At 35.1% G+C, this 19,747-nt stretch overlaps 4 protein-coding genes across 4 annotated transcripts; all 4 read left to right on the top strand.

Moving 5' to 3' along the window:
- On the top strand, window positions 957–4,827 carry LOC104793702 (boron transporter 1). Its single transcript, XM_010520107.2, has 12 exons — window positions 957–1,521; window positions 1,615–1,697; window positions 1,797–1,989; window positions 2,075–2,213; window positions 2,304–2,469; window positions 2,584–2,750; window positions 2,840–3,013; window positions 3,100–3,195; window positions 3,269–3,400; window positions 3,478–3,797; window positions 3,881–4,148; window positions 4,236–4,827. Exons 1-12 carry the CDS (start codon window positions 1,418–1,420, stop codon window positions 4,506–4,508), a joined length of 2,115 nt encoding a protein of 704 aa, XP_010518409.1. The 5' UTR covers window positions 957–1,417; the 3' UTR covers window positions 4,509–4,827.
- On the top strand, window positions 11,479–14,166 carry LOC104793701 (probable protein phosphatase 2C 49). The gene is made up of 4 exons (XM_010520106.2): window positions 11,479–12,055; window positions 12,400–12,609; window positions 12,725–12,960; window positions 13,377–14,166. Exons 1-4 carry the CDS (start codon window positions 11,864–11,866, stop codon window positions 13,933–13,935), a joined length of 1,197 nt encoding a protein of 398 aa, XP_010518408.1. The 5' UTR covers window positions 11,479–11,863; the 3' UTR covers window positions 13,936–14,166.
- Window positions 16,354–17,227, top strand: LOC104793700 (short-chain dehydrogenase reductase 3a-like). Its single transcript, XM_010520105.1, has 2 exons — window positions 16,354–16,367; window positions 16,444–17,227. Exons 1-2 carry the CDS (start codon window positions 16,354–16,356, stop codon window positions 17,225–17,227), a joined length of 798 nt encoding a protein of 265 aa, XP_010518407.1.
- Window positions 17,759–19,221, top strand: LOC104793699 (short-chain dehydrogenase reductase 3b). The gene is made up of 3 exons (XM_010520103.2): window positions 17,759–17,825; window positions 17,914–18,366; window positions 18,581–19,221. Exons 1-3 carry the CDS (start codon window positions 17,812–17,814, stop codon window positions 18,885–18,887), a joined length of 774 nt encoding a protein of 257 aa, XP_010518405.1. The 5' UTR covers window positions 17,759–17,811; the 3' UTR covers window positions 18,888–19,221.

Below are 19,747 nucleotides of genomic sequence, written 5' to 3'. Positions count from 1 at the left end.
TTATATTAATGAAGTTATACTAGTAAGTAGTAAAACAAAAATGATAAGATGAGAGGGTATCTATCGATTGATGGAACAAATAAAAGATGCTATAGTTGAACCAATTAATTATCGAAATGAGAGGAGAGCAAACTAAAGCAAGATATTAATAAAACATCTTTAACATAAAAAAAAAAAAAAAAAAAAAAAGAAGAAGATCGATATTAATAAAACACGAACCAAGCATTGAAAATTGGATATTTTTTTTAACAGATTGACACATCCAAAACAAATAAGTCCAAGCAGACGCCTGTCAATCTCACTCACTCTCGTTTTTTGAATTTAATTATTTTGCTTAACCTTCTTTTTAGGATATTGTAACGTAACCTTTTTTTATACTCCCAAGTTCCAAATAAAAAAAACTATTCCCAGTTTTCACGTACTTTTGAATATCACCTACTTCAAAATTATATCCGATCCGTTGCTTAATATTTTGATTTTTACCTGCATATAAATCGAGTGGATTAATAGTTTAGAACTAGTACGTACTAATTAAGTATTAATTTACAAGAAATAATTTAGAATTTTATTAAAAATATATATATAAATCATCACTATCGGCTATCCTTTTCCTTATTAAGAAGGGAGATTATTATAATTTTTGACCATTTTTCTCGTATATTTATTTTGTTGAATTAAGCAAAACAACTTTAATGAAGAACTTTTCTTAAGCTTTGATGATGATGCAAAAAGAAAAACAAAAGTAAAATTTTTATTTTTATTTTTATTTTTTTAGGAAATCATTATTTTCTCAAGCAATCGCAAAATTCACGCAATTGTCTCTTCTCTCCTAAATCATTTTTTTTCCTGTTTTTTTTATATAATAGTAATAAAATAATAAAATTCAAGTTTTTTTTTTTTTTTCTTTAATTTGGTGTTGGGTATTTTGAGTAGCTTATATAAATGGAGATTCCTTCGTCTTCTTCTTCGTTGCCAGTTGCCAGCAGAGACATTTCATAATACTTACATTTTAGCATCAGCTCAGCTCTTCTTCTTTATGTAATTTCAACGACATACCTTATACCTCCCTAATCAAAAAAAATCTCACTCTCCCTCTATTATTTCTCTACATATCATGTAAACTGTTTCTTCTCTTCATGCATCTTTCTTCATCCAGATTCGATCTTCTTCTTCTTCTTCCTCTTCTTCTTCTCTTCCTTATTGGCATTTCTCTCACTTTCTTTCCTGTTCTTCGCTAAAACTTTGAATTTAAAGACATGTTCTTTAACATGGGTTTGTCCGGTTTGAAGTAGCTCATTCGTTGTTTTCCCCCTTTAAACCGGGTTTTTCACCTCAAAATCTTTCTTCTTCTCACCGTAGAAGGCAGGGAACTCCAAGTGTTTGACGAATTGACTGAGAGAAACAGAGCAAGTTAGTCATGGAAGAGACTTTTGTTCCCTTTGAAGGAATCAAGAATGATCTTAAAGGAAGATTGATGTGCTATAAGCAAGATTGGACCGGAGGATTCAAGGCTGGCTTTAGGTAACTAATCTTCTTATGAATCTTCTTCACTGATTATATAAGTTACCTTTTTGATTCCTTATTTATTTTTATATGGACCATCGATTCTATTAGGATTCTGGCTCCCACCACTTACATATTTTTCGCGTCTGCCATTCCTGTCATCTCATTCGGTGAACAACTTGAAAGAAGCACCGGTACAAATTAAAATTTTTTGCAAAAAAGTTTCTACCTTTATCAAAAATTTGCACTTTTCCAGCTGAGGGATTGAAAAATTGGGTTCTGAAATTTCGCAGATGGAGTTCTCACGGCTGTTCAAACCTTAGCTTCCACAGCCATTTGCGGCATGATACACTCCATTATCGGAGGTCAGCCTCTGCTTATTCTAGGAGTTGCAGAGCCTACTGTTATTATGTACACTTTCATGTTTAACTTTGCTAAGGCGAGACCTGAACTGGGACGAGATCTCTTCTTGGCGTGGTCTGGATGGTGAGTTTTTACTTTGCTTTAATACAGTAACCACTAACCAAGGTGTTGAAAACATTTTTCATTACTGTTTGCAATCTCTGTGTAGGGTTTGCGTTTGGACTGCTTTGATGCTCTTTGTGCTGGCTATATGTGGTGCTTGTTCCATCATCAATAGGTTCACTCGAGTAGCTGGCGAATTGTTTGGACTGCTTATTGCTATGCTCTTCATGCAACAAGCCATCAAAGTAGGAACTCTTTTTAAGCAAGATTCTGAATTTTCGATATTTGAGACAATGTGGGTTTGCTTATCAAACTCTAACGCATGGATTATTCAGGGACTAGTCGATGAGTTCCGCATTCCTGAACGAGAGAATCAGAAGCTCAAGGAGTTCTTACCTTCCTGGAGGTTTGCTAATGGGATGTTTGCTCTGGTTCTCTCCTTTGGTCTTCTTCTCACTGGACTTAGAAGCAGAAAAGCCAGATCATGGCGGTACGGATCTGGTAAGTGAAACAAACATCTCTATCTCAGGAGCTGGATTCTTCTTTCTATGGGATTCAGGCCAATACATCTCATCTCGAAGAAGCCTAGTGACTCAGTTTGCTTCTCTTGCGCAGGCTGGCTCAGAAGCTTAATAGCTGACTATGGTGTACCACTCATGGTGCTAGTGTGGACCGGTGTCTCCTACATTCCAGCTGGAGACGTTCCAAAAGGAATCCCCCGGCGACTTTTTAGCCCAAATCCTTGGTCCCCTGGTGCTTATGGAAATTGGACCGTAGTAAAGGTATGTCTTTTTCTTTAATCTTCATGCATATGCACTTCTACACACTGAAACAATAAGACTTACAAGCCTAGTGACTTAAAAATTTGCAGGAGATGCTTGATGTTCCAGTCGCCTACATTATTGGAGCTTTCATTCCAGCTTCAATGATTGCTGTGCTTTATTACTTTGACCATAGCGTAGCTTCACAGCTTGCACAGCAAAACGAATTCAATTTGAGAAAACCGTCTTCTTACCACTACGATTTGCTTCTTCTTGGGTTTCTGGTAAGAATTTGCTGGAAACAAAAAAGTTTTTTCTGTCTGAATTATTTTTTGGCGCCTATTGTTCATAATCAGTACTGCAAATGCAGACCTTAATGTGTGGTCTACTTGGAGTCCCTCCATCAAATGGTGTCATTCCTCAATCTCCAATGCATACGAAGAGCTTAGCAACTCTTAAATACCAGGTAACACCACTCACCATGGTCTTATTTTCAGGGGTTTCAGGAGTTTTGAGACTGACGTTTGCTCTCTCTGCAGTTGCTTCGTAACAGACTGGTTGCAACAGCACGAAGAAGCATCAAAAAGAATGCAAGTTTGGGACAGCTCTATGACAATATGCAAGAAGCTTATCATCACATGCAGACACCATTAGTGTACCAACAACCCAAAGTAAATAATTTTTCCCAAATCACTTTCTATTTTGTCAGTAAAACACGAAACTGAGAATTAGTTCTCTCCACCTGCAGGGTTTAAAAGAACTGAAAGAATCGACAATCCAAGCGACTACATTCACCGGAAACCTCAATGCTCCAGTTGATGAAACTCTGTTCGATATAGAGAAAGAAATTGATGATTTGCTACCAGTTGAAGTAAAAGAACAACGGGTAAGCAACTTGCTTCAGTCTACAATGGTAGGAGGATGCGTTGCAGCTATGCCTCTCCTTAAAATGATCCCAACATCAGTCCTATGGGGCTATTTTGCCTTCATGGCCATTGAAAGCTTACCCGGAAACCAATTCTGGGAAAGGATCTTACTTCTCTTCACCGCCCCAAGTCGCCGCTTCAAGTAACTAAAGCTCCAATCTTTTTCTCACATTCAACTTCAAAAAGCCTCATTTCAACTCAGTTCTGTCACGTTTCTGTTTGCAGGGTTCTTGAAGATTACCATGCAACATTCGTGGAAACGGTTCCATTCAAGACAATTGCAATGTTCACTATTTTCCAAGCGATTTATCTCTTAATCTGCTTTGGCCTCACATGGATCCCAATCGCAGGAGTCATGTTCCCTCTAATGATCATGTTCTTAATCCCTGTTCGACAGTATCTCCTCCCTAGGTTCTTCAAAGGAGCTCATCTTCAGGACTTAGACGCAGCAGAGTATGAAGAAGCTCCAGCTTTACCCTTCAATCTCGCAGCGGTACAAATTCAATTACTCTGTTTCAACTCCTTTACTTTGTTTCTTTAGCTTCTTCTTATCTTTTTTCTCAAACTCGATGTTGAACAGGAAACGGAGATAGGATCCACAACCTCGTATCCAGGAGATTCAGAGATTCTTGATGAGGTTATTACACGAAGCAGAGGAGAGTTTAGACACACAAGTAGCCCTAAGGTGACAAGTTCGAGTTCGACTCCAGTCAACAACCGGAGTTTGTCTCAAGTGTTTAGTCCACGAGTGAGTGAAATCAGGTTGGGTCAGATGAGTCCTCGAATCGTCGGAAACAGTCCAAAGCCGGCGAGTTGTGGGAGGAGTCCCTTGAACCAGTCGTCATCGAACTGAGATTATATAAATTCAGGAAGCTTAAATAAAAGATACAAACCCTAATGAGGATGGATTAAAGAATGTTTAATTAGTTAGTTAATTTGATATTTAGCTCTTTAAAAAAAAAAAAAAGGCTTCTTGAACATCTCTCTTTAGTTTATGTCATGTGTGTGTGTTTATGCCCCCTTTCATGGTGTTTCATCATGTTTGATCTTTGACTCTTGAGTCCTTGTGTAAAAATACTAAAATATCTTACTTATTTCGTGATATATGTAATGATAAGGGGCAAATATGTAAAAATACTTCAAATGTTAACGGTAATAAGCAGTCTTTTTTATGTGGAGCTTCGTTAATCAATCGGTCAACAACATTACACATCTGAAATTTAATTTACGTTTTTTGAGAGGTCACTAAGATTTCGATAGTTTAAAGATTTTACTTACAATGTGTTTTTTACTGATGATAGGGTTATTTTGACTGCCATAAGTTTTTAAAAACTTATTTATGACGTCGAAATATATATTCTTTCGATCGAGAACTCTTGCATCATTGCATAGCAGTGTAAACTTATGATTTATTATCAATGTCGACTCACACAGTCACACTTAATAGCTGCGTTGAACTTATTGGATTAAACATCATCATTAAGAAACCACGTCTTTTTACAAGTTCCGAATATACCACCAAAACTTTAGCTTGAAACGCCGAAGGTCGAACACACTCTCATGCATATAACATATAGTACGATATAATGAATGCCCAAAATATAGTACTACATACATTACGAAGATAAAATACTAGTGTCTCAAGGCTGTTCTAAATCGTTTAAGAGCTCCGTTTGAAACAAGCTACTCATATATTGCAATTAATTAAGAAGGCTTAATTATCCTATGGAATGATGAATTGCTCCTTACTTTTATTTTCATATGAAATGATGTCAAAACAGATTTTGATGAATCGTTCATCTATTAATTATGTTATCTCAAATTAGAGATACGATTATGATAGAATGTTAAAAAGACCCATCGATACCAAAACGTATTTGTATTACGAAACTATTATAATAACAAAAAATAAAAAAAAATAAGAAGAAGGATATTCTACAAAATTAAGAGAACTATGTGCGCAGGAGATCTAATTACACATGCAAGGCAAGTAAACAGTTGGTGAATAAAAATACATCATGATGTTACATACATACTTTTCTTTGATTTACACATATGGAAAAGGAATTAGCGTGAATGATTACGATTTAGAAGCAAAAGCAATGTAATGCTTTTGAGCATGAAAAGAGTGGCTATCTATCTATCTGGTTCAAGTATAGTCATGTCGTTCGAAGGAAGCACTTTAATACTATTTATATAAAACAATTCAAGGGTCAACTTCTATACCAAAACCGAACCAGACGAAGACAAAAGTAGAAGAACACGAATGTTCGATGTCAATAAGGAAACGTGATGCTCCAATAGTTTAAACTTTGTCATTATGAGGGACAAAATGAAAAGGAATGGTTTCTAATTATCCTTGAAAAAGTAAAAAAAAACACTAATAGCACTTGAGTAGAAATATGATGTATGAGAGGTCACGAGCCAATTGAGTCCGACCCTCTTGGGAAAATAATATTTATTTATTTAAATTGTATAATCATGAAGTCAAAAAAAAATATGATACTATATGATTTGTTGGTAGTGATTAATTTAATATATATCATAATTACTAATAACTATTGTTAAAATGAAATTTAGTTTGAAGAACCACTAGCTACTACTATACGTATGTAGTTGTAGAGGAGAGAAGAATAAAGAGAAACATTTACGTATGTAGTTGCTCACTTTATTTCATGCATGCTTTAGTATCGATTTGAGATTTTTCGTCTAAAATACTTTATTACCAAACCATAACTTAAGACAAAAACGTGGGTGGCTAACAAAAGAAGAACTAGTAAAGGAGACTCTTGCTTATCCTTTTTTTTGCTAAATTTTGTTTTTTTGGCATTAACCATTGACTCGATCGATAGTGAAATGTATGTTGTGTATCATTGATATATATTCCTGCTGTCTGCAATAATGGTAGATAGTAAGTTGCCTTATGCATAGGTCACCATCTAAATCATGCAATGGAACTTTGTTTTATTTGTGTTGTGACTCTTTATTGTCTTAGACTAAAACAGAAGTACAGAAGTCTTTCGCATTCATTGCTCTCTTCCTCACCATAAAAGCAAACCCTCACATTCTTCAACTTCACTTTTGATGGAAATTAGAGATAAGACATACTCGTTGACCCTTTTTAACGTGTCAGTCTCACATTAACTTGACCAAAGCCCACTCTTATTAATTATTATCCACATGTTCTATAAACTACGATACCGTACAAATGAAAACCTGTTGGTCTTGGTCCAGAGCGTATACAATTTAGTGTTGTTGAGTATATATATATATATATATTGCATTGTTTACGATAAAACGTTATTATGCATGTTGCATGCATAATATTCCGATATCTCAAATAGTCAAATCACACACGAACAAAATCCTTCTTCTTTACTTACGGTTTTACAATCCTGTGTTCTTTACAGTTTAACCAAAACTTTGGCTCTCTACCAAATAAGTCCTAGAAAAATTGTGCTAACATGGATACAAACAAATACATTGAAGTCTAATAATCAACACGACACAAGGGAATCTTCAAGGGATTGATCGTGGCCCATGGTTCTACGAACAAAACCAAACTACTTACCGTAATGGACTTTTATCATTCATTGGGTTAGCGTTTGATGTCCAAGAGTGCCTTTTATTGTAAGTATTAAGCCCATGAAACTATGAATTATAAAGTTCCATTTGTTTCAAACCTTTTTGTAAATAAAAAAACTGACGAAAAAATTGTGTACGTTTATAATTTATTACTAGATATTCACCTACACCGTGGTACTAATTTTTAATTTAAAAATGTAAAATATAATTTTTATTATATTAATTATATATGTATGTAATGCTTTGAAAATTTTAAACCAACAATATCTTGCATCAATATATTATATAATGTATAAGTAGTATGTTTTAGGTGTAGTGTGTTATAGTAAAGTTAGGATATCATAGTGTTAATTAAAATTTTATTTAGTATTAAATGTACAGTTTTTTTTATGTGTCTATTTAGTTTGCAATGTATAAATAATAGTATTTAAAATTATTTTGAAATTTTTAATTATATGAGTATACTATATTGTGACATTGTAATTTTTTTTGTTTCATCTATTTATAATTAGACACTTTGGAATATATAATTGTCGTGTCCATAGAATCCTTATAATTTTTGACGTATTAAATAAAGATAAGCTCCCTATTAGTAATTTGGGAATCAAGAAGTTACGTTGCAAATCATGGTTGTGATCATTGTCCAAAGTAAACCAATATCTCTTTATTTAATGTGAAAATCTCTATTTAATTAAGAGAGAATAATCTAATCAAACCATATTTATAAATTAAAATAAAAATTATTTTAATGTGAATAATATACCTGTAAATAAGTGTGAACTTCATAATTTATTTATAAATATCTTCAAAAATGTATATATAGATTATCTTAAAATATTCTTTTTTTTGTTCAGCATTTTAAAGTATTAGTGTCTACGTTTCATAGAGACAGACAATTTTAAAAATATTAGTAGAAAAACAAAAAGAAAACAGAAAATAATATACAAAATCGTACATAAAAAAAGACGCATCCAATTAAACAATTAAGAGTTTGGTGTTATTTTTTGGATGGGATTGTTTGTACATTAATTTGACAAGTTCTGGCTTCCATAATTCTATTAGACTATTAGAGTTTTCGTGAAACACGTTGCTTCTAGCTAGTAGTATTGATTAGGCGATGGATTCTTAGCATCGATCGTGATGGAAGTTTACTAAAACAAAAGTAACTAATTGTCATTGCCAGCTATAAAAAAGTAGTGTTAGTATATTCACGATCACGAGGCGGCTGTTATATACTAGTAAAACAGAGATCAGATGACTCATCTATCACTAAAACGATTTTTAAGTGACATGGTTTGAGCATGTTTTGGATTATAGCAACAACTTAACTTACTATAACTTGAGGGGCAATTCCGACAAGTAGTTTCCTACTTCTCGAACAAGTCAAAGTGTGAACACGAGTAGGCATCTTCAGATTCTGGTCGGTTTAATCACATTCCAAAAGTACCCCGACAAAACAAATTTAATTTCCACAAAAGAATCCATATAAGGTCATTTTTATAGGAAGATCAGTCTAGGATGTTTTTAAAATATAAATATTGTAAAAATAATGTAAAATTAGTAGTTAAGAACTTTTGTTAAGAAGTTAGTTATTGAGAGAACATGTTTAAGATTTTAAGATTTAATAATATAATATTCTTAAACATATTACAATTATAAAAATTTATATAATAACATTTTAATTGCAAACTTATAAAACCTTTACTAAAATTCAAGATACAATACCAAATTTTTATGAAACAAAAAAAAAACATTGAAAATAAATTTTTTAAAAAAACAAACATATTACTTAATTAATTAAACAAGACAAACATTTTATTTAATTAATACATAGATTAATGTCCAAATTTATTCCATATATTCTCAATCAAATTCTCCTTTAAATCGTCAACCGAGTCTGACCCAGTCCCATATGTTAATAGTCGAATTGCTGCAGTACATTGTTGTAGCGGTGATAGACCATTCCGGAAGGTTGCATCCCTTTTTGGCTTAAAATATGAAACTTCTTCACTGAGACGATTCACAATACGCAAGAACAACAACTTGTTCATTCGAAACCGTCGGCGGAATTGGTGAGCATTGTAAGTCGGATTATCAGAAAATAATCGTTCCACAAACGTTCATGCCCTTCTTCGCGTTTTCTATCGATATATGTACGCGTTTTCCTTTCGGCCGGAATTGCCTCTTCAACAGCTTCAAATTGGTTACTAAATTGCTCTTGAAAGAATTGGTTTAAACTATCATTATTGGGATCATAATGGTAGTGAAAATTGTTGAAAGAAGATGCCATAAAAGCTATGTATTAATAAGATGAACAAAGAGAGAAGAGAATTGTATGTTTATGGTGAGAGAAAGAAATTGGTTTGATTTTGAATAAGATGAACAAAAGAGAGAAGATGAACAAAAGAGAGAAGAGAAAATGTATGTTTGATTTTGATAATTTACACTCTTGTGCTCTTCTCATATATATAGAGGTCATTTCCCATATAAACTCATGTGAACTTTGGTCATTTCTCATATAAACTCATGTGAACTTTGGTCATTTGTCGTTTTGGTTTGGTCAGTATTCATGTGAACTTTGGTCGTTTGTTTGTGACTCTGTCTATAAAACTTGTGACTATGTCTATAAAACTAAAATCCAAAGCAAACAACATACCAAAGCAAAACTACAATCCAAATACCAAAGACTGTCATGTGACTCAATCTTTAAAACTACAATCCAAATACCAAAGCCTAATCTAATTTACTTAAACAAGATAAATACCACTAGCAATATCATACCGAAGCAACCAAGAACTACAAATTCAGGGGCCATTTGACACAATGGTTTCTTCTCTCGTGACTCAGTAACAACCCTCTCCTTGAGCTGGATCAGTTGTGTCTCATAATCAGGAAGTGGTTCAGCTTCACGGCTCCACAGACTTGTGAATCCAATCTCAGTTGATGGTTGCGGAGGATAGTAACAGGTCTCAGCCTCCTCTTCTGAATCGGAACTATAGTCTAATGGACTGTTTATACCATAGTCGTATAAAGAGTCCATGACTTGTTCAACCTGAAACCGAAACACATATATAAGTTTTCAAATACTATATAACAATGGAAACAAACATTCGAGTATTCATTAAAAACATAAGAAACATAGGATTATACCATAGTTAAAACAAACATTTAAAGTGCATTAAAAACATAGCAAACAAGCATAGTTAAAACAAACATTCGAGATTCATTAAAAACATAGGACAAACATAGTTAAAACAAACATAAACTACAACGGACATTACACAACACTAATTAACAAGCCACTACAATCAAATAAAAACTGTGAATATACACTTACATTACTACCTAAACCACAACACCACTCAAATCATCCAAGTTTTAAGACTACTGAAACCTAAATAGCAAAACTACAATCACAACTAATACGAGAACATGACAAGATGATAAAAGGTTAGATGCAGACACTAACTAAAATCATCCGATTTGAGATTAACAAGCCACAATTAAGTGACACTTAATTCACAACAACTCAATTACAAGAAATAAACCTAATCAAACATCCGAGATTAACATGCAACAATCACAAAACTGTGAATATACACTTACCTTGTGATTTACCTTTTACTTTCGAGTAATACAGGTTTGTTGATGGATATCCGATTTAATTTCCCCTGGTTAACCTCACCTACAAGCTTCATAAACAAATGAAACAAAGGAGATGAGATACTGACAGATGAGACGAAACCCTAATACATTATACTAAATCGAAACCTAATTCGGAGATTTCAAGACTCTAAATCGATGAAACAAAGGAGATGAGATTACCTCGTCTATATCGCCGGAGATGAGATTTGCGAGCCAGATGAGACAGAGGAGACGAGGAGATCTCTTGAGCTTGACGAGACAGAGAAGACAGAGGAGACAGAGGCGAAATTGCCTCTCGATTTTGGTGTTTTAATGGCAGGAAAACACACCTTAATCGGAGAAGATGGTGCATATGCAAGCTATCGCCGTTTCGCCGTTTGGGAGAGAACAAGAAAAACCTAGCAGCCATAATATCGAAGAAATGAAAAATAAAATGATCTCTATGTTGCTAAAAAAATTGTTTCCAATAAGACAATGTCACGTCACACAAGAACAAGCCCAAAAACTGATCTAGATTAAGATCCATAAACCAGTTCTAAATCCACTATTACAATATTTTCTTTTTAAAAAGGTCTTAGAACACCTTTATAGTCGTGCCCATAAATGATGGCCTAAAAAAGTCGGGCTCAGCCAAAGTTAGTTATTAAACGGTGGGTGTTTCCGTCATTTCCTCGAAAGCAAGGCGCGTCAAAACCAAAACGGGACACGTGTCATAAGTAAGTGCCTTGTTTCCGCCGTTGTAATCCACATCACTAACTTCAAAAACGCCACGTGTTTTCCCGGTTAACCTGTAGCCCACCGGTGACCGGTCACCCCACACCTGTATCATCAAATCAAATCATCAGATCGTATATATACGAGAAGAAGCACACACGTCACAAATTTTTCGTCCACGAAGAGAACAAAAAAAAAAAAGCACGCAACTTTGAAATTAAGAGAAAGAATCAAAGTAGTATTTTATGTGAAGAACAGAAGAAGATGGTGGCTGAAGCAGAGATTTTGTTTAAACAGGGTTTGCCTGTTGTTCTCGATGTCAAATTGTTCGGAGCACCAACCGGGGTTCAAGACATTGACGGTGTCTCCACCGTGAAATCACCAGTTTCCTCGCCGATTCTAGGTATCCGTCGCCCGGCGGCGTCGGTCTCCGCCGACTTATCGACTTCTCTTTCTGTAAGTGTTTCCGATTAAAGTTTAGATTTTGGATTTTGAAGAGGACCAATGATTGGAAATTGAATTAGGTTTATCAAAGAAGATGTCTTTATAGAAACGAGGAATCTGAGTTGATTCGTTTCAGGGTTCTTCTTAGTTTTAGGTGGTGATGACTGAATTGTTAGTTGGAATGTAGCGACCAATCGTGATAAAGCTTGGGACTTTGGGGACTCAAAAGAGTCTTTAACTACTCTGTTTGGAGAGTTGTGTCTTTTGTATGTATATGTTAAGGAGCGGTTCCAATCATTTTGATCTTGTTTTCTTTTCCCCACTTGTGCCTTAAAGATATACTATTTTTTTTACAGGATTTAAAATGTGGTGACTCAGTTCTGGATGATGATGATGATGAAGATAGCAGTTCTAGTGTCTCTTTTTATGCTCCTGTTATCCGCTCCGGGAGCTATGCTGATATTGGGCCTAGGAGATTCATGGAAGACGAACACATTTGCATAGACGATCTTTCTTCTAGAGTTGGTTCTCTTTATGAATTGCCAAAGCCTAGTGCTTTCTATGCGGTATTGCATTTTCGCCTCCTTTCCTTCTAATGCACATTTTATAATGCCATTTGGTCTTATTAAGAAGATCAGCCAATTTACTTGCTTTTTTTTTTATTTGCATCTGTATAAATAGGTTTTTGACGGCCATGGAGGACCAGAAGCAGCAGCTTATGTAAGAAAAAACGCCATTAGACTATTCTTTGAAGACCATAAGTTCCCACAAACATCGGAAGTGAATAGTTTTTATGTCGAACAAGTCAAGAGATCTTTGAGGAATGCGTTTCTTCAGGCTGATCTTGATTTAGCTGAGGACCGTAGCATTGGCTCCTCTTCTGGTACCACGGCTCTTGCCGCCCTTATTTTCGGAAGGTATGTGGTGTGCTCAACTCGAACAATGTCAGTTAGTATCAGATTGTGTTTGCTCATGAACTAATTTTTGTTCTTCCCTTTGTATGCAGACATTTGATGGTGGCGAATGCTGGCGATTGCAGAGCAGTTCNAGCTTATGTAAGAAAAAACGCCGTTAGACTATTCTTTGAAGACCACCATAAGTTCCCACAAACAACGCAAGTGAGCAGTAGTTATGTCGAACAAGTCAAGAGTTCTTTGAGGAATGCGTTTCTTCAGGCTGATCTTGATTTAGCAGAGGAACGTAGCATTGGCTCTTCTTCTGGTACCACGGCTCTTGCTGCCCTTATTTTCGGAAGGTATGTGGTGTGCTTAACTCGAACAATGTCAGATTGTGTGTTGCTGATGGACTAATTTTTGTTTTTCCCTTTGTGCAGACAACTGATGGTGGCAAATGCTGGAGATTGCAGAGCAGTTCTCTGTAGGAACGGTGAAGCTATAGACATGTCTCAAGACCACAGACCAATCTACTTACCGGAAAGAAGAAGAGTGGAAGCATGTGGTGGTTTCATCGATGACGGTTACTTAAACGGCATTTTGTCGGTCACTCGAGCTCTTGGTGATTGGGACATGAAGCTACCACAAGGCTCACAATCTCCACTGATCGCAGAGCCAGAGATCAAACAGATAAATCTAACAGAAGAAGATGAGTTTCTGATAATCGGATGCGACGGGGTTTGGGATGTTTTGACAAGCCAAGAAGCCGTTAGTATTGTCCGAAGGGGATTAAGACGTCACGATGATCCAATGAGATGTGCTAGAGAACTTGTGATGGAGGCTTTAAGGCTAAACACGTTTGATAACTTAACTGTTGTTGTCGTTTGTTTATCCTCGGTCCATGATGTGGCGGCATCTGCCACGGCTATAGAGAAGCAACGGTGTTGTAGTTTGACGGCGGAGGCGTTTCATAGCTTGAGGAGCTTACTGGAAGGTTGAACAAAACAGTTGGAAAATATGATGATGATGATGACGACGCCTTTTGTTTGTTTCTCGGCTGATTACGTATTTGAATCAGCTGAGAGTTTTATGTGTTTTGTACATATACACAAAATGTATGTAACCTTAATTATATAACGGCTCGCATAATTTTTGTCTAAGCGGTTACTTGTTTCTGTTGTACTCATCGATTTATAAAGTTTATGATGACAAATCGAATTTGGATGTTTAGTTTGGGGTTTTTTTTTCTTTCTTAACGGTTGTTTACACCATGTAAAAGCTCGCTTATAGTATAAGTTATATATATTATGTAAGCAATTACGTATGCTAATAAGTAAATCTGAAGTAAAACTTTTATATTTAGTTTATTAACCATAAATTAAAAAACATAGTACGCACCTTGTAAAAATATGACACACGGTAGCTAACACACGGCAATTCTAAGCCAGCTCTAAATGAAAATTAGTGATTTTTTTATCAGTCTTATTAGTCTATAGAACTGTGATCGATCCTATATCTTTTAACTTACCGTTATACATGGAAAATTGCTACAAAAATTTGATTTTAAGATTTAAACAAAGTTTATGTGTGATTTAATTTTTAATTTTATTTTCAAATGTAATTTATGTATTTTTGTTCTGTTATTTATAAATACTAGTTAAATTTATATGCTATTTGTCTAGTAATTTATTTTTGGATTTCAAAAACTACCTTATATTTTTTTTTAAAAATCATATCTGTAGATCAATTTTTTTAAAGAAAATCTCAAATGAATTTTTAAGATGAGAGAATGTGAGAAATGGTTCTCGATGAAAAACCCTTCAGATACGTTTAGGGACAGATGGCCGATTATTAATGGTTAATTTTCTTTGTATGATTTGATCTTTAAATAAATAATAATATTATACTAAAATTATCAAAATAATATATATTAAGAAACTCTGAAAGTTTGTAGCTATACAGATGGTCTCTATTTAATATTCTATGGTTTAGTTAGTTTCTTAAAAAATCCTAAAACAATTCTCATATGTATTATGTGAGAATTATTCTCATATGCATTATAATCATTGACTATGTCGTTTTGTACATTTTCATATAAATAATCAATTTATTTAACATCCTATAATCTATATTCAGATTTTTATGTGTCACTTTTTCTTATGGACATCTGAAACAGATGTTATGACCATGACTTCTTTCATCATATCTTCGAGATGTTGCCAAGGATGACCCGATATAGGATCCCAACACCTAGATGGTTCACTGAACTGAGCCTGAAGATTGTCTATTTGACTAGGCAATAACCATTGTTTCAAGCTTAACCAATTTGAAAGAGCAAAATCAGAGCACACTATCAGATTATAACTGTTTCATAAATTTATTGAATCATGTGCAATGTTTACCAAATGCATAGTATAACAATAGATCATGGTTCTTTAAAAAAAGTTCGTGGAGATTCTTACCCAATGAATCTTGAAGCAAGAATAGTAATTTTGACTTCTTGATATTTGTAAAGAATGTTAACGTAATCAATGTATAAAAGTCTTTCGTACATTCCCACGGTTCTGATTTCTGAACACACGCATATATAGTTATTATTGACCCCAACACCATAACATCCAAGAATCTTGCTCGAAAAGTTTTCATAATAGTATTGTTTTTGTCTTTCATAATAAAGCAATCTGAAGAGCATCTTTGGAGAAACGGACTTTTACATTACATAGTTATATACATTTGTATTTGATATTTTACATGTATCATATATATAAGATATAGTCAAAGCCGGCAACAAGGCCAAGCAAGCAAATCATAGGCTTCCAAGTAATTTAAGTTAGTTTTGGTTAGTTGATTCAATAGAATATTCTAGTCTAGTGGTAAAAGCATAGGCGGTTGAATTTCTAGTTGTGAGTTCGATTCTTGAGTGGTACTTAATTTTTCGATTAACAGTGCTACATGCACTATCACTACAAACGTCGTCGTCGTTATCACTGTCACTTCCTTATTTATTTTTATTTGTTTATTTTGCCTTTTGGTTAGCGATTGAATGTTTTTTTTATTTTTTTTTTTTATGATATATGTTGTCATATCTGCTCTGATTAAGTAAGTAATTAAGTAGAATGATCAATATTATTTTCTTTAAAATGGTAGACAATTGTGAGGAAAGTGAGACTTATCACAGAGTAAAGGCTTATATGGACATTAAGATAAATATGATGTTTTTCTTTGTTTGTAATAAACATATTAAGATAAAACTTTAAAATACATAGATTCGGTCAAAACAATTTACAATCTATACCTTACTTAGATACCCTAGTGCATAGCATAATCCGCGGATGGTTCTTCAAGTGTATAAATACTAATACTAGCCTGATCAAGTTGTTATCTCCGAGTATAACTGTGAATCAATCCTATTAAACAATGTCGGGAAGCAAGTAAGTGCTTAATTTCTCTCTCACACACATATTTGATTAGTTAATCTAATTTATCTACTTTGTGTGAATGCAGAAGGTTGGATGGCAAAATCGTGATTATAACAGGCGGAGCCAGCGGGATTGGAGCCGAATCCGCTAGGCTGTTCGCTGACCACGGAGCTAAAGTGGTCATAGTTGACGTACAAGAAGAGCTAGGTCGAAACGTCGTCGTTTCAATAGGTGACGACAGAGCGATTTTTTACCGTTGCGATGTTTCGAACGATGCAGAGGTAAGAAACGCCGTTAAGTTCACCGTCGAAAAACACGGAAAGCTAGACGTTCTGTTTAGTAACGCCGGCGTCATTCTGTTTAGCCAACCGGGCGTCGTGGAAACGCCGGGAAGCATACTCGACTTGGATCTCCAAAGGTTTGACCGAACAATGGCGGTGAACGTTCGTGGAGCGGCTGTGTTTATCAAACACGCGGCACGTGCCATGGTGGAGAAAGGCACGCGTGGTTCCATCGTTTGTACGACCAGCGTTACGGCGGAGGTTGGTGGTCAGGGATCTCATGAGTACACGGCGTCGAAGCATGGGCTCGTGGGGCTGATTAAATCGGTTTGTGGCGATTTAGGGAAGCACGGGATAAGAATAAACGGCGTCGCACCGTTCGCGGTGGCGACGGGGATGACTAGCCACGACGAGGAGACGGCGAAGCAGGTTGAGGGGTATTGCGAAGCTAAAGGGATTCTTAAAGGTGTTGTGTTGAAGGCTCGACACGTGGCAGAGGCTGCTCTGTTTCTTGCCTCTGATGATTCGGCTTATATCAGTGGTCAGAACGTAGCAGTGGATGGTGGTTTTTGCGTCGTTAGGCCTATTTGAAACTGTAGAGTCTCTTATGTTCAGTAAAAATATTGGTCATTAATTTGTTTCCCAGTTATTGATGAAGTTATGAAAGTGTTTTAGTTGTTGAATTTCATATCCCATATCAAGATCTTCGTCTTCTTTCTTAGATCGTTTGATTTTTAGCTATTGACGAAAGATGCTTTAAAATTTTTAATTAGTTGTTAAATATCATAATCCCGTATATCAAAATTAGAATGTTGAGGGAACTTCACTATGCAAAATCTGAGTAATCCCTTACTTTCAGTTGACAAGCAATAAAAGACCATTTCAAGCAATTACATAGAGTGAATTTGAGTTAACTATGAACATTTTAACCAAATAAGAAACATTATTATATACTCCATATGAACAAGTGTCAATTATTATTGCGGTGCGTAATTCAGAGGTCAAACGAATTCTTGAGCCATTAAACAAAAAAAGTGAAACCCACATGGCACGATAGAGTTGACTTTTTACCATACATATATTTTATTCATGTATAAATACCATTCATCCACTGATGCACACATGGTTCTGCGTAGCTATATTCTTCCAAAATTTTCCAAAACGTCTCAACAATAATGTCTGGAAATAGGCAATTTCCTCATCTCTCATAACATTTCTGCTAAAGTTCAAACCGTACGTTTTACATAATTATCTAATAGTGATTTGTTTCTTTGCAGATTGGATGGCAAAATCGTAATTATTACAGGCGGAGCAAGCGGGATTGGGGCTGAGTCCGTCAGGTTATTTACAGAACACGGCGCTCGAGTCGTCATTGTTGACGTACAAGACGAGCTAGGTCAAAACCTCGCCGCTTCGATCGGAGAAGACAAAGCGAGTTACTATCACTGCGATGTCACCAACGAGACGGAAGTTGAAAACGCTGTTAAGTTCACCGTCGATAAACACGGGAAGCTTGACGTTCTGTTTAGTAACGCCGGCGTTATAGAGCCGTTTGCGAGCATCCTCGACCTAAACCTAGACGAGTTCGACCGAATTCTCGCCGTTAACCTTCGCGGTGCAGCCGCATTCATCAAACACGCGGCACGTGCCATGGTGGAGAAAGGCACGCGCGGCTCCATCGTTTGCACTACCAGTGTCGCTGCTGAGATCTCCGGAACGGCACCACACGGGTATTAACTATTTTACTTATAAAATTTCTGTTACGAACGTAATAAACAATACGTGTTATTAGCTAGATCGTGTCAACAAGACCATGCAACAGCAAGGTTATCATAAAGTAGCAAAAAATGGTCATGTTGCCACGATTCATTTGAGATTTAGTTTTGTTGTCACCAAAATTAATTTCAACGAACATATTTAAATGTGCGATTAAATAATTTATAGGTACACGGCGTCGAAGCATGGGCTATTGGGTTTGATCAAATCAGCTTCTGGTGGGTTAGGGCAATACGGGATAAGAGTAAACGGTGTTGCTCCGTTTGGGGTTGCAACACCGTTGGTTTGTAATGGCTTCAAGATAGAGGCAAACGTGGTGGAGGAGAACACGTTAGCGTCGGCGAATCTAAAGGGCATTGTGTTGAAAGCTCGCCACGTGGCAGAAGCTGCTCTGTTTCTAGCATCTGATGCGTCGGCTTACGTAAGCGGACAGAACCTGGCAGTTGACGGCGGTTACTCGGTGGTTAAGCTGTAGATATAATACAACTTGGCCACAAAGGTCCCATGATGAGATGTTTCTTTATAGTAATTGGGTCAAAAGTTGACTTCACTTAAATTGTAGAGAGAGACATGGGGATTGGGAAGTTTCTGAGGTTGCAAATTTCCTTGAATTGTGGATGTTGTAATTTTATATGGAAACATTCATTATCTAACAAAGTGCGCATCTCGAGGATACTTACATAAGCAAATACAAGATTAATTAGATCAATAGTGGCCTTAATGGGCTTTTCTATTCTGCTTCTAGCCTCTCTGTTTTCATATTTATATACCCTCTTTGCTATTTCATTTGGATTTTTCTGTTAATATATAACTTTTCTCAATAGTCAATTACTCAGTTTCTAGATGATGTGGATACTTACATTATTATTTTTTTTTTTTTTGAATTTATAAACTTAGTCACGCATCATTTTTTTTTCTCGAAATAAAGTTTTACTCATTTAAAATTCATTAGAACATTTCTATTAGTGATAGTGATAGAGATAAGTGATTTTTTAGATTAAAATTTCAAATGATAAACTATCTATCTTAATATTTTTGGAATACATTTTTGTGTCATCTATTTTATCTTTGTATCCAAACAAGTTCCAACTAAATTTTCTACAATCTTTACAACCAAACACGATTATTTCCTTATTTAATAATATTAAGTTCAAATTTCCTAAAATCTATCTACCTAATTTAAAGCAATATGTTAGATTAAAATATAATTCTCTTTTCACTTTTATTTAATCTTATATTTAATTATTTGAATTACTAATTAATACATAAAATTCATAAAACATTAGATTTTTTCAGCATATGATGTGAATTGAATTTTTATAAACGGATATATAT

Source organism: Camelina sativa, chromosome 6 (assembly GCF_000633955.1).
Source record: "Camelina sativa cultivar DH55 chromosome 6, Cs, whole genome shotgun sequence".
In the NCBI taxonomy this organism is placed as follows: domain Eukaryota; kingdom Viridiplantae; phylum Streptophyta; class Magnoliopsida; order Brassicales; family Brassicaceae; genus Camelina; species Camelina sativa.
This window is presented reverse-complemented; position numbering and strand designations above follow the sequence as displayed.

What these genes read in the sequence shown, in the direction of transcription:
- LOC104793701 (XM_010520106.2), top strand. Translation starts at nt 11,864, where the DNA reads ATGGTGGCTGAAGCAGAGATTTTGTTTAAACAGGGTTTGCCTGTTGTT. An exon ending in ACTTATCGACTTCTCTTTCT is followed by an intron (nt 12,056 to 12,399) that starts GTAAGTGTTTCC and finishes TTTTTTTTACAG; the next exon opens with GATTTAAAATGTGGTGACTC. An exon ending in GCCGCCCTTATTTTCGGAAG is followed by an intron (nt 12,961 to 13,376) that starts GTATGTGGTGTG and finishes CCCTTTGTGCAG; the next exon opens with ACAACTGATGGTGGCAAATG.
- LOC104793702 (XM_010520107.2), top strand. Translation starts at nt 1,418, where the DNA reads ATGGAAGAGACTTTTGTTCCCTTTGAAGGAATCAAGAATGATCTTAAA. An exon ending in TGCTTCTTCTTGGGTTTCTG is followed by an intron (nt 3,014 to 3,099) that starts GTAAGAATTTGC and finishes CTGCAAATGCAG; the next exon opens with ACCTTAATGTGTGGTCTACT. An exon ending in GCCCCAAGTCGCCGCTTCAA is followed by an intron (nt 3,798 to 3,880) that starts GTAACTAAAGCT and finishes TTCTGTTTGCAG; the next exon opens with GGTTCTTGAAGATTACCATG.
- LOC104793699 (XM_010520103.2), top strand. An exon ending in TCCGGAACGGCACCACACGG is followed by an intron (nt 18,367 to 18,580) that starts GTATTAACTATT and finishes AATAATTTATAG; the next exon opens with GTACACGGCGTCGAAGCATG.